At 35.0% G+C, this 15413-nt stretch overlaps 1 protein-coding gene across 1 annotated transcript in view; it reads left to right on the top strand.

Annotated features, from left to right (window-relative positions):
* Window positions 1-6: 6 nt before the first annotated feature.
* LOC106464283 (mitochondrial 2-oxodicarboxylate carrier-like) overlaps window positions 7-15413 on the top strand; it is a 24765-nt gene continuing 9358 nt past the window's right edge. Inside the window, exons 1-3 of the mRNA XM_013924411.2 lie at window positions 7-2647; window positions 6496-6603; window positions 13793-13957. Coding sequence (XP_013779865.2) covers window positions 2612-2647; window positions 6496-6603; window positions 13793-13957 — 309 coding nt within the window. The 5' untranslated portion in view covers window positions 7-2611. The remainder of the gene's footprint in view (window positions 2648-6495; window positions 6604-13792; window positions 13958-15413) is intronic.

Raw genomic sequence — 15413 nt, 5'->3', positions numbered from 1 at the left:
CTAATGTTCAAAACAATTTGTCCTGGAAATGTCCTGGAATTTCATCTCACTTAAGGTGTACGAACCCTGTAGTTATCCTAGAGGTCTGGGCCAGATCTAAGAATGCCTGAAAGTTTTATGGAGATCATAGTTTGGAAAGTAGGCTCTAATGCAGTAACAAGAGGGAAAAATGAAATGGCTGTCAAACTTGTACAAATGAGAAAATGAATAAATTAAAGGGTTTTAAAATATCTATGAGGCATACCCAAAAACTCCTGAAAGTTTCATAGTGATAAATAATTAGAAAGTTGGAACTTTTTATAGCATATATATAGCAAGTGTATAGCTTCATAGGATATACAAAGCTTGAAGGACAATAGTATCTAGCAAACTTAGAACTTTGTATGATATATCTATTTATAGGTTCATTGGATTTATTGATTGTAAAACTTCAAGATGTTTAGTAAATTTAGAGCATCATATGATATAGCAACTCAATAGCTTTAGACCCTGAAGTTAAACTACATGGATATAAGGTGGCAAAAGTACCACAGAATTGTATTAGTTACAAATGTGTAGACAAGCCAAATTTGTTCTTGTTCTGGGATTTGGAAATCATGACTTCAGTGGACAAATATAGTGCTGTTTTGTGAAATGTGGAAGTTTTATATAACCACACATCATTGTATTTATTGAGAAAATTTTGAAATTTTAAGAAAAATGCTATTGTACTAAACTGTTTTGTATATACCTAGGATTAAAATTGTTTCTGAAGTTCAAGTTTGATGTTAGTATAAGAACTTAGAAAAGTTTATACATTCAAATGCTACTGTAGTCTGTCAGTAAGTAGCCAACAAATAGCTTTAATTCTACAGAAAAAAGTGTATCAAGTAGTTAAAACTGAAAACTAGCAGCCGCCAAACCTGAAATTACAAAATAGTTTTCAGTTCATTAGATATTAAGGACAGTTTGGCAGTAATCTTGAGCTATGCCAATCATCAAGTTGAGAATCCAGTTGTAATTTTTTTGGATATGCCAGATATAATATTTTAATTATAAAAATTTTAAGGGTGAAACATTGTATACTGGGAAGTAAGAAATTTTTCTGAAGAAAGAAAAAAAAAAGTGAAATAAGGTATTTAACAGTCTAACTCTCATTTGATGGGCAGATGCTTTAAGGAAATGTGGGAGGGGGGAGATTTGTTTCAAAATTTTTCTATAGCAGCAAGTGTTACACAAAATAAATTTGTATAGTGGCTGGAAAAAATTTAATAGCACTGCAACAGCATATTGTTAACATGCTGTCTCAAGTATGTATAATCCAAAAAGAAAGTAATGCCCCTAACTGCTTGACTCTTGAGAAAAAATTATTTATATTCTGTGAAAAATATTTTAATGCAATATGTTGTTTTAATATGAATTCATAACTTTGAAAATGTTACTCTACAGTGCCCTTCCTGTCTAGGCTTACTCACTCAATTTTTTTTATATCAAAAGTATATCTTCACCTTCCTAACAAGAAAAGGGTGTAATTTAAGCCACATCATTAAAAATTTGATTTTGTACTTAGAAATGTTATCATCAAACTGAATAAGATTAGCTTTTTGATTTTATCATCTCTTCTAATATTGAGCAAATTAACTTAATAAAATAATAATTAGCAATGTATGGGTTTAAGGCAAATAAACAAATATAGTGTTAAAAAATCCTAACCCAAATTCTGATTTGCAGTAATGTAAACAAAAATTCATAAAAATTACACTTCACAAACTTAATTCAGTTTGTAACAAAACATTTTTTGTCAAAACAATTTGATAATATAATCAGCATCTCAACCACTGCTCTGTCTGTTGTATCCTAGCTGATCTGAAGAGCCCTGGTTTTTGGCAAAAGGCTTCCCTGGAACTGGATATAACAGATATAGTTTGGTTAACATACTATTATATGCTCTTCTTTACTTTCGCTTGCAAGTTCTTATTAATAATTACTTATGAACTTTACAAAGAGAATCGTACAAATTATGGATATTTTGAAAAAAATATATGACATTGCATGCTTGCTATAATAAAAATTGCATTGCAGTTTCTGCAATGCATTGATAAGATTGAATTGCAAATAGGGCCAATTTGGATTGCAAAATGTGATACCAGACAAATTATTCTCTGGATATTAATATACCACATGTACCAGTTTTCATTGATTATTCAGGATGGAATTTGAAGGGACTTTTAAGCTGTAGCAGTCAGACTGAAAAGCTTAGATTTTATTTACTACCTTTTTTTTTTTTTATTCTTGAAAGTACAAATTTTAAATGTTTTAACTACAGAGCTTTTAAATATAACACCAGGTGGGATTCAAACCTACCCTTGGAACCACAAGCAATATACACAGTACTCTTAATGTTCTACACTCAACTCTTGATTAACATATAACTGTCAATGCTCATGCCATAAACCAGAATGGTCTCTGAAAGGATTTGTTTACTACTTAGATTTCAGAATGTTTGAATTGGTCATTATTTTTAAATATACAAATCTAACATATATCAAAATATGGCTATCTTATAAATGTATGAAATATATCTTTGATTTGTCTCTTTTTGTAGTTTTTCACATTTGAACAGTATAAAAAAATGTTTTTGTTTGGAGCTACTAGTCCAACTCCTGTGGTAAGTTAACCAAAAGCATGTTTTGTACAATAAGGTTGTGTTGTATCTAAATATATACCTAAAGAGTTATTCAAGTCTTATGTTTTTTTGTAATGAAAATTGTAATAATTTAAAAGAAAATGAACTGCTTCCACCATATGGAGCTTATTTTGTTGTAAATATTATAAAAATCAGATATTTTCAGAAATATTTCATTTGAAAATTAATGTTAGTGAGATTTTCATATATAAAGTTTACAAGTCAACAACTTTATCACTATTTCTCACTTCTGTGACCTATGAGATTTCGATTGTTGTCATGTTCAGTGAGGGTCTTGAAGGTTTTGTTGCCTGCCCAAATGCCTTTAGAGGTGCTAGACAACGACTTTTTGTTCTGGGTTCTCTTTGAAGGAGAGAAATCTTCTGCGAGTCACATCTAATCATATTTGTCACATTTCTATTTCCTCAGCAGCTCAGTTGAATTGCCTGTTGTGCAGTCTGGTATGTGAACCCCCCACCCCCTGTACTTTTATCTCACATTAGTTGTATAATCTGACAGTATTTTCATCTGGGGGTTTCCTACACCCTGTAACTATCTTAATCACTTCTTTTAGATTATACAGAGGGGTGAATATTTTCATTGCTACCTTTCAGGGTCCATTACCTTGTTTTCACAGGATCCCACTCTGTGGCAGTTGTTGCCCAGGCAGGTGTGCTTTTATCAAACCAATTCTGCACTAGCAACCACTAATTCAATATACTTTATATAGGTTGTAACAGGCTCTGTAGAAATGAGGGGGTTCCATAAGACCACCTAGAGGCTGACTGGGTGGTATTACTGTACTATGCTGGAATACCACTTATGGACTGTCATGACTACAGCATAAGAGGATCCTGCCACTTCATTCATTGGATTGAATAAATTGGGGTTGGTTTACTTTTAAAAATTTTGGGAAATTAGTTCACATATTGCACTGTTTCCAAAGCATTGTTCCTCAGGGCTCCCCATTGCGCATTATGCCCCAGACTCTACTATTGGAGCTAGGAAATCCTTACCACACCCAGTTGCCAGTCACTAGGGTGGTGGACAGTGGCTTTTTCTCTAGAGTGTTAGAGTGAATTCCTCCATTTTTGGATGTTTTTTCCCAGATGTTGGTAATACTGGTTCAGATTTGATGCTTGCTATCTGATTGGGATGAGTGTGGCCCTTCTTTTTGATCAATATTGGATCAGTACAATGTTCATGGAAAAGTGGTTCCATTCTGGGTCCTTGGTTGAGCACAGTTTGTTCCAAGTCCTCTCAATAATTCTGGGGGCAAGGGGAAGTTACCTTGCCCACACGGTTGGAAAATGAGGATGAGTGTTAATAATTCCAGACCAGATCAGTTCTGTTTCTTCAGGTTGGGTAAGGTCATTCCGAGCCTGGAGTGTTGCCTTTCAGAATTCTTCAAGTTAAGGAGAAGGTTTGTTCACTCATAAGTATGTATGTGTGTGTGTGTGTGTATATATATATATATATATATATATATATATATATATGTAGAGAGAGAGAGATTGTAGTCCAATTGCCCTATCCACCAACAGGGGATATAGGGACCACGGCCCTATATTTCAAAACCCCAGTTGATGAAATCTCGGCTCTCTGGTTGGGGCCTGGCCAGTAGTAATGACAAATCATGTAAAATTCCACCCACAGTATATGAATTAAGTTCCAGGCAAAGAGCATACCTGTTCTGGATATAGTGCAGTTCCCCAACTAGGGTACCAATCTTCTATTGACACACCCATGATCTGTGCACATGCTTTCTGTATGGATAATTGGAAGTTAACATTTTCTTAAATAGAAAATTTATTTCCAATAATACTTACCTTCTTTCACACACTCCTGTCCTTCCTCCCCACTAAAAGCTGGTGTTAGAGACTGGGATTGAGTAAGTCTTGAAAAAGTAATAACATTATCTGAATGAGGTGCTTATATACAGAACTAGGATAGAGGATGCATTGGCGTAGGTTGAGAGTGTCACGAGACAAATATCACCAAGGGCATTTAAGTGGGGTATAAAAGATTGGAGCAAGTGAGAAAAAAATCAGACCAATACTTAAATGGTTAAAGGAAGAAACCCTGGCAGTCGATTATAGCTGTAAGTGTGAGAGGATTTGATTTAAGAAAATGTTAACTTGTTGTCTGCGAGTCTGATTTTAGTGATCGACCCTTGTACAAGAATGAGTGACCACATTAAAAGACAGGGAAGAAGAAAGTGTCAAATTCACAAAGAATTACAGTGGAGTTATGATGGAAATCTTAAAATTATGGTGGTACGCGAGGCAGAAAAAATGGACAGTTGTACCAGTGCTAGAAAATTTGGTGAAATTGAAAATAATGTGAGGCATTGGTGGAAACAAAAGACTGAACACCTTAATGCACTTTCTACAAGAAAGTCATTTTGTAGACCTAAAAAAGGACATTATGACACTTCATGGTTTCTGAAAATGGGGTCGCCTTATATCCTAGATCGTCCTATAGTTGGGCCAATACAGTATTGTAAACTAGTACTTGCTGCAAGTGTAGATGTTTTAAGGGTAGTAATTATTACTTTGTTTCCTGTTTCAATTGACCCCTATTAAACTCTTATGGAGTTATATATAGATTACTGAATTATATATCCGTACGATTGTTATACGAAATAGCTGTTCTGTTTTGAAATGCAAATATACAGTTTATTTCTTAAATGTCCTGCAGTAAAGATTCGTCTACATAAAAAATCATTGGGATTGTAAATAATCCTGATTGCCACTGTTCAGATTAGTGACAGTTCACTGTACTTGGACATTTTGACTCTGAAAGAGTATCTTTTTCATAAGGTATACCATAGAGAATTGATTTTGATGAATAATGTGTGTACTTTTGTTACTGTGGTGAATGAAGATAGAAACACTGCATCTATAGTTGCAGTGCCACTGACATATTAAAAATCATAATAAATATGTAGAATATGTTTGGCAATATCATTTCAATAATGTTGCCCTTGAAATGGCATTCAAAATGTTCCATTGTGATGGTTAGTAGCCTATATGATAAAGGAAAATTGCAAGAAGGACTTCTCAGGAAACAGCAACAGCTTAGTAACCAAAATATGGGATATATACTAATTAGTAATTAAAATGTAGTAATAAAGAAAAGGTCACTAATTAATAAACAGGCTTAAATAATCATGGCAACAATTGACATTTGATTACCACAACCATACTGTAAGTGCTGTACAAAATGTAGGTTGTTTTACTAAAAATTTTATGATCAACATGTTATGATACTTAGTACTGTTGCTTAGAGAAACATTTGAACAATGGACAGGTGAAATAATAACTTGTTTATAATAAAGCATAGGAAATTGTGCTTCTATTTTTTCTTAGCATAAACATTAAAAGTGCAATAAAAATACACAAAGGTACCAATACTGAAAAAAAAAATGCGTACTGTTTTAAAGAATTCTAACAGTAGTAGTTATAATTTGTTCTAATGCTGAGGGTTATATACAACATTGGTAGTTTTTCGACTGTCCTCGTGTCATCCTGTATCATTGTGTCAAGTTTGGTGCTGATTGATCAAGAAGTGTGGAAACATATAAAGAACAGATATACACACTCACCTCTCTCTCTCTGTATATATATATATATACTGATGTTTATTTATGTAGATACTACTATTTTTATTTTATATATATATATATAATGTTTGACTCTTCTGTATTAAATTATGAGTTTGTTTTTCTTTGATAAAGAAGAAGAAAGATATATGTAAAACTTAAAGATAATCAGTCATCTTTATGTTAGAGTGTTCTCTTATTTATGAACAACTGTTTTATCTTACAGACATTTACACTTGCAGGGCTCTGTGCTGGCTTGACAGAAGGCATTGTAATAAATCCTTTTGAGGTAGTGAAAGTGAAACTACAAGCTGACAGACAAAGACTTTCAGTAGTGAGAATTTAGTGTTTTGCACTTGATATCTTGAAATAACTTCTCATATTTGTAGTCTTGCTAATTTTCAAGATTTGTTATACAGTGTTGTTTTCTTATGATAATTAAATCATAAATTCTGTTGGTTATAACAACACATGGAAGGGTACAACCATGTAGATTACAACATTACTTGTAAAACAGATTTTTATGATTACATTACTGCCCTAATTATTATTATTATTCAGGGAATAATAGTTCAAATAATTATCTAGTACTATAAAACACAGTGTGTGTATCAGTCTGTCTGTCTCGGTCATGAAATGATGTCATTGCAACTTATTACATAATTTAAGTAGTTTGGTTTCCTTTCAATCAGGAGCAAGTAGTCTGATTGATTGAAAATTAAAGATATATTTGGACTAAAATCTACAAAAAAAATTGCACTTTTTTTGCAATTTGAAAACATATCTTTGTTAAATCCTCGAGTTACGCCAGGAAGGACATAAATATACATTAGTAGACATTTTATACAACATATTAAAAGCTTATCAAAGTTTTTAGAAAGGTTTAATGTTAGGTCATAGAATTATATTGGAAGGTTATTTATTGATAGTATTAAGTGCAGTAAGGTTTAGCCCTATTTGAACTAAAACAAAAAATGTACACTAGTTACAGTCTTAATTTATCTCTCTATCGAATATAGGCCCTACTTAATAAAGGCTTAACTAATATTAAGACTAAGACAAGTGGATTTATAGATTTCAGTGTCTGCAATTAGAATTTTTTTGTATTACTCTAGAAATCCTGTATTTAAAAAAGTACTGTTGCGATTAAGATACTAATATGGTTGCAATTTGCTAGTACCATTAGAAATACTAACTCCTCACTTCAATCATTCTACAAAACTAACATTACTGCCCATATGACAACTCTATGTGGATAAGAGCAATGCTTGTAATACACTGCAGTTTTTTAGATCTTTTATCCATTTTTTTTTTCCATGTGGCAAGATTTTACTGAATTTTGAAAAGGTGTGCCAGTAAATTTTACTTTTGGACTAATATAAATTGGGATATTCCATACCATTTATGTTCCAAAACAGTTTAATCTGTAAACTTTTGATTGTAATTTTTTTTTTTAAAGTAAACAGCCAGGTTCTGTTAACATGCAGAAGACTTGTTTTTGGTTTATTACCTGATATTTATTGAGAAATCATTATTTTTATTTTATTAGCTACATGTGCAAATGGAAATATGTAAGATTGTGGAAAGAAGGATGGTTACATATTATGTATAAATGTTTCTGATAAGGTCTTACCTTCTTTCACACAAATGTATCTCGATCTTCTTTCTGCCCGCTAAGCATTGCTAAAACAATTTTCATGCTCAACAGACCAGTCTATATACCTCACCAATTATGCATCACAATTGAACATGTACATAGCATGTAACTACTCTTCACCAGTAGTATTGTGCCATGTATATTGGTGCAACTAGCTCCCACTACTATTCCTGCTAAATCCTTACTTTCCTGATTGGACTGCTTTGTTTAGATGTGTGTTTTTCACGTGTCTCCCATTTATGATTGTGCTTCTTTGCCATTTCAATTTTTTTCTCAACAGTTTTAATTTACTGTGTTTGCATTCAGTTGTTTCAATATTTTGTGTGTTTGTTGTTCCGAAATTATAAGAGATCTTAGTAAGAATTCATGATTCAGGGTATCGACTATGAAAATTCCCATTACAGTTGAAAACGCTACTGGTATGACTTTCCAAGAATTGGATTCGACTTTATCTGCACAGGAGGTCAGGCCTAAATTTGCAGGGAGCAAGATTTGTATGTTTGGCTGGCAATTTCTTCTTTTCAACTTGACAGTGTTTCTGAGGAAGAATACAATCAAGGTGAAGACTATTTGGACTCTCTTTTTTTCCAGCACCTTCTTATTTTGGTCTGTTAAACTCTACACCTCTTCAGGAGTTTTTCCCTTGCATTTTTTTTTTCAGCTAGTTAATCAAGTTGTCGGTAGATGTATATTCTGGTTTTGTTGTATGTTCGAGACATGGGTGATTTTACTATCTGTGTTAAGTTTTTGTATTGTACACTTCACACATGGTGAATATACCCACAGTAGGCATTTGTGTGGTTTTGTCATTTACACATGGGAGAATTATGTATTTCACATTGTCAGTCTCTGACTTTGGTAAGTTAGATATTTGTTATTTTCATCTGAAAATTTTCTAGGGTTTGTCAGTTCGATATTAATAAGTACTTTATCTAGGTATGTTCAGGTAGTTTATAAGTTTCATATCATTACTACTAGTCACATCTACTTCATTGTCCTATCTAACTGATTTTTTTTTCTTGTCATTGTTAATTACTTGCCTTATAATCATAGTTGTCATCAGTGTTGGCCTTACGAGTTCTTTGTTGTCTACATTAATTTAGATGAATTGTAAGTTAGACATTGATTATTACTTTGTTTTTCTAGCTGATTTTAAGTTAGAATCCTAATTATCATCAATGTTGGACTTGTGTACTTTGTCATCTAAGTTAGTTCAGATGAATTGGCAATTAGGTATTGTTTATTACTTTGCTTTCTCAGTAAATTTAGTTGGTTTGCAATTTCGTTATTTTTATATACTTTGTGACTGGGTATGTGTAGATAGTTTGTATGTTACATATCAGTACTACTAGTAACATTAATATATTGTTCAATCTGAATACATTTTTTTTGTAATTGTTAATCATTTGCTTTCTAATCCTATTTTTCATCAGTGTAGGACATAATTGTTTTCTTTGCTATATTGCTAACATGTTCATTTCTTTTCCATTTGTAGGGCTGAGTTTTAGTTTGGCTCCTTTTCCTACATTCTTGATACTAGAAACCAAATATCCTTCTAGTAATCTACAATTCAGAGATCATGCCCACATCATTGATAGTTATTTTTTGGTCAAAGTTGAATGTTTCAGTTCAGGGCCCTAAAGTTTGGACTTATCTCTCTACGTTTTTTATCAGGGGGTACGAATTCTTGCCCGACATTTTAACTCGATGGGTCTTCGCACTTATTATTACATGGCTGATTGGCTCATGCTTGGTTCTTCCCATTCACAGTTCAGAGACCATACTATTCTGCTCCTTCAAGCTGCAGCACAAGTGGGATTCCTGATGAAAGGGGGAAGTCCCCTCGATTCCCCATTCTTTTGGGGAGTTTTTCATTCCTACTTCAGTTAGGCCCAGATGGAGCAAACAATTCACAATGCCCTTACCTCACATCCTCTTACAGCTTGAGAAGTTCTATGTAGTATGGGGATGTGGGCTTCCTTGGAAGCTCTCATTTCCATGGGTCGGGTTCTAATATGTTCCCTTCAGTGGACACTCCTAGATCAGTAGAACTTCTAATCGAATCCATTAGACCACCCTTTTACCCTTCATTCCCCAATCAAAGCCAACCTGACTTGGTGGTTAGACAGAGACCAGACTACGGCAGGAATGCTGCTTTCGTCTGGATTGACATCTGTTCACAGAATCATCTTTAGTAGGTTGGGCTGCTTACCTTGGCTCCCAGGAGACTTCCAGTTTCTGGTCAGTTAAGGAGTCTTTTCTCCATATCCCCATTCTCGAGCTTATGGCAGTTTGTCGAGCTTTGTCCTACTTTCTTCTTCTCCTGCTGGGGAGGGTGGTTATGGTACACTCCAACAACTCCACAGTGGTCACTTATATCACCAAGTAAGGGTGTACCAATTCTATGTCTCTGTACTTTCAGATCATGAATCTCCATTTTTGGACCCACAGTCACTACAATGTGGTCTTAGCTTGCCATGTTCCTGGTGCCCTGAATCTGGTTGTAGATTGATTATGTCGTCCCAACAAGATTCTTCCCATGAGGTGATCCCATGATCCACAAATCTTTTGTTGGGTGTATTCTCAGCTGGGAATGCCTTCACCACCCACTGGTACACCAGTTTCCTTCCTTTTGGTCTCCCATTCCACACCTGTTAACTCTGGGGGTGGAAGTGATCAGTCAAGATTGGAGGGTCTTCATATCTGCTTATCCTCCTATTTGACTCCTCTCCAGAGTTCTATCTTTAATCCAAACCAATCTACATTTAGTACTACTGGTAGCTCCGTATTGGCTGGTGCAACCATGGTTCCCATTACTCTGATCTTTACTTGTACAACCTTCCCTATCCTTACCTCTGTCTCAGTCTCTACTCCATCAACCTCGGTTGGACATTGTTCTTCTGGATGTCACCACACTCTGTCTTCATGCATGGCTTTTGTCAGGTTCATTGCCTCAGCTCAATTACTGATCCCACATGTTGCATCTTTTTCTTTTCCGTTCCATCAGACGTTTGTCCATGTCCATTTACCAAAGGCAGTGGTCTATCTTTTGCCTTTGGTCTTTTCCACATGGTTTCTGTCTTTTCCACCCTTCCGTTCCTCATCTTTCCCAATTCTTCACCTGGTTGTTTGACAAAGGCTTACCCACTTCGACTGTATCTAGCTATCGGGTGGCCTTGTCAAACACCTTCCATTTCTTCATGTTTTGCTCCTTTAAAGTCACACGTCCTCACTTTGATTTGCTTGATTGGTATCTCATTGTGGTGACTTATGTCCTTTCCCTTCCTCCCATTGAACCTTTGTCTATGTGTCCATGTACCGTCTCTCCCTCAAGACCTATTTCCTTCTCCTTATTGCTCATGGACATCTTCAATCAGATATTTATTTAATTAATGTTACCCACATCCTTTACCATTCTTCATATCCTATATCCCAACTGGCTCTTCTTCCCTAAGATTTATGCTGCCCATGAAGGAGGTTTGGCTTTCAACCTATTTTTTTACCTTCCATATCCCATCTGTTCTCCCATTACAATCCTGATTTGCTTTTTTTTTCACTGGCTTGCTCCTTATGATGTTATGTGGCACATTCTCGACATTTTATTCCCTGAACCTTTCCATTTCCCATGATTTTTCTCCTGTTACGCTCACTGGTTGCATTTGTCAACTTGTTTAGCTAGCATATTTAGATTTATTCATGGAAAGTTGCTGTCTCCACAACATTTCTTCTCATCAGATTTATTATATCACTTATTTCACCTTATCCTATATCCCAACTGGCCCTTCTTCCCTAAGATCTATGCTGCCCATGAAGGAGGTTTGGCTTTCAACCTATTTCCTTACCTTCCATCTCCCATCTGTTCTTCCATTCCGATCCTGATTTTTTTTTCTTTTTTCACCAGCTTGCTTCTTATGGTGTTATGTGGCACATTCTCGACCTTTCCATTTCCCATGATCTATCCCCTGTCAAGCTCACAGGTTGTGTTTGTCAATTTGTTAAGCTGGCGTATTCAGATTTATCCATGGAAAGTTGCTGTCTCCACAACATTTCTTCTCATCGGATTTATTATATCACCACATATTTGGCTGCTCACCTTCACCATCTATTGGAGGAGATTGTTTAGGCTGAAATGTGTAAGTCTTATCACTTCCTTTCATTTGTTTTCTTTTCAGAGACCCTCTTTTTTTTTACCACTGATAATGGGACCACATTCTGTGGCAGGTGTTGCCTGGTCAGATATGCTTTGCCTCAAACCCACATTATTTACTGATTGTGCTGTAACACTCACTATAGAGATGGGGTGTTCTACAAGACCACTTGTGGCATACCTCATGGTCTGTACATGTTTCTAGATATCAGTAAGTTTCACTCAGTGATGGACCATTACTCATGGACTTCATGAATACAGAAAGAAATTTCTGCCCATCCTTGCTGATCATTTGATTAAATAAAACAGGGTCAGTCTGCTTTTCATAATAGGGACTCGCCTCTTTTTTTCTTCCAGTGTAGCAAGGAAGTCCTTTCCAGTTACTGGGGTGGTGGACAACGGAGGCTTCCTCCTGAATGTGTTGTAGAATTTTAATTTACTACACATACTCATGATTATCCACTCAGTGAGAAGAGGGCAAAGCTGGTTTCCATCCTTCCATTTCCTTTGGGTGCTTTTTCACAGCTGAACAACTGTCAGTTGGAGCAGGACCAGCCTATGTGGGATCCTCCTCATAATACCAGGTTTCAGATGACTCTTCCCTGTTCCTATGGTTGTGGGCAGTAGAGGCCCCTTTTCTCCTTAATTCTGGTTGCAGGAGGTTCCTTCCCTGCATTTATGGTAGGGTGAGTTATGATTTCTGCTTGTAATACCAGTTACAGATATTGCCCTGTTCTTATGGTTGAGTTGAGGCACCACCATGCCCCAGTAATTCTGGGTTTTGGTTTGTTGTACTTCTTGTTGTTACGAAGGTTTGGGAAGTTTGTTCTGTTTGGGCCAAATACTAACTTCCTCGTCATAATTCCAGTTGCTTGATGTAGGACACTGTTTACTTTTGATTGGGATTGAGGAGTATATGTAACACAGTCCACATGCTGCACAGTTTATGTTACACTGTATTTATTTTTATCAGTTTTGATATTCAACCTCCTAATGTTGAGGACAAGTTATGGAACCTCATCTGTCCAGTTGAAGTTGGGTGTCTACTTAGTTCATTCAGTTTATATTTTACCATGGATTTCACCTCTCAGAACAAATTGCACTTGTCCACATTCTTTTTTCTCCACCCGTATAAGATTCATTTCCTATTTCAAGGCCAAAGAGTATACCTGTTCCAGATGTAGTGCAGTACACCATGTGTGTGCTTTGGTTTCATCTCAGAGCACACCTATTCATTCTGAATGGTCACTTTTTGCTTGGTTTCAATGTTGAGTACTTACACTGGCCCCTCCACCTTTGCAGTGTGGTATTCTAGCTTTGTGTGAATGTGGGTAAGAGCATGTCGGAAGCTAACATTTTCTGATAGATACTCACCTCAACTCACAAACTTCCTACCCTTCCTCCCCACTGCTGGTGTTCTTCTTTTAGAGCCTGCCAATTCTCAAAGGTGAGGATTGAGCAGGAATATCAGAGGAAACTAGGTGCACTAATATAGGTGGCACAATACTATTGGCAGATAGTAGTCACATGCTATGTACATGTTCAGTGGTGACGCAAAATTGGTGGGGCTTTTAGACTGGTGCGCTAAGCATGAAAATTTTTTTTAGCAATGCATAGAGGGCAGAAATAAGATCGAGATAGCTATGTATCAGAGGTGATAAGTACCTATCTAAAATATATTTTCAATGTAAGAAAATGTTAACTTTCTTATTACCTTAGCAACCCAGCAGTTTTGCTGTTGCCAGAAGCATTCTACATACAAAGGGAATGGGACTTGAAGGGTTGAACAAAGGGCTAACTGCTACACTTGGAAGACATGGGGTTTTTAACATGGTGTACTTCAGTTTCTATTTCAACATGAAAGGTCTTGTACCTGAAGTAGAGGTATGTAACTATGTATTCAGACTTATAAATTGTGACTGATATTGCTTGTTTGAATTTATGCATTTTTGAAAGATGTTTAAGTAAAGGTGAGTGAAATAATTTTATTGTATTTAATTCATTAATAATGTGATATAATTTCTTATCTGCTTCCATGTGGAAAGTTCGAAATCTGAGGTTAAGGTAATTGACCTTTATTGATCAGGATCGTTTTACAACTTTTTTAAACTTGATGCTTTATGATTGACACAAATAGCTCTATATTGGTGTAGATACAATTGAGGGGTCTCATTTCATCTGTTTTTCCATTAAAATCTTGTTATTGTGTATAAAAAATATATATATATATATATATATATATTGATAAATTGAAGAACAAGAACAGACAAAACTTGAATACACTCCACTTGTGCAGCCAAAGAACTTAAAATATGGTAGCATCAACATTCTGAGTTGAGTGATATTTTTTCAAAATTAAAGGAAAGATAAGGTAGTTGCATCAGAAAAAAACTTAAAATGACTTGAAACTTCGAAACAAAAGGAACAGTTATTACATTTTACATTTCAAACAGTTCTAAGAAAATATCAAAAAGTTTGGAAAAAATTAGTTTTTCAGCCCGAATCTCAAATAGTGGAGGATTTCTAGTGTGGATGTGTATAATACTATAATAATTTTATCATAGTTTATTTTTTTAAATCCAAAAATCCCTGCGAAACAGTATTCTGCTTATGGTGGACATCTCACTGATTCTACATGTAAATGAAGTTATTTCTTCTCAGTTGCCAATTCTACCTTTTACCTAAGCCTTGAATTCTCACAGTAAAAGTATTGACAAAAAAGGTTGTAAAATTGCAATAGTGTTTACGTAAGAAGTGTGATCAGCTTAACAAAAAATTCCTAACATGATTATAGTAAAAACAACAAAAAACATCAATATTAATGTGACTTTTAGGATACATTAGTGTTCACACTACATTTCTATAAGTAACACTCAATGGTACTGATAGATAAAAACTGAAATGAGTTCAGAGTAGGGGTACTACAAGTACAGCATTTTGTGATTTGGAGACCCTACCCTAACTACTTATTAGTAATTGTTACAGATACTGTTTAACATTTAGTATTATACATCACACACACGATAATTCAGTTGCACTTTCAGCAACCAAACTCATCTGATTTGTAATTGTTACAGATACTGTTTAACATTTAGTATTATACATCACACACATGATAATTCAGTTGCACTTTCAGCAACCAAACTCATCTGTTGGACTTTTATTACAAAGTTTGCACATTGTTTTCTTTTTATCTTTCACTTAGTCAAAGAATTTCCATCTCTGTGCTTTTGTTTTTAACATCTTTCTTTTTGTCACAGCGACAGATTAATACTAAATTTTAAAATTCACTTTTCTATACCCTCAGGATTACTGTGAAGATGTTTTCTTGTACGCATGC

This window comes from Limulus polyphemus, unplaced genomic scaffold (assembly GCF_000517525.1).
Source record: "Limulus polyphemus unplaced genomic scaffold, Limulus_polyphemus-2.1.2 Scaffold1606, whole genome shotgun sequence".
Taxonomy (NCBI): domain Eukaryota; kingdom Metazoa; phylum Arthropoda; class Merostomata; order Xiphosura; family Limulidae; genus Limulus; species Limulus polyphemus.
Note: the sequence above shows the minus strand (reverse complement) of the source record. Positions and strands in the feature narration are given on the sequence as shown.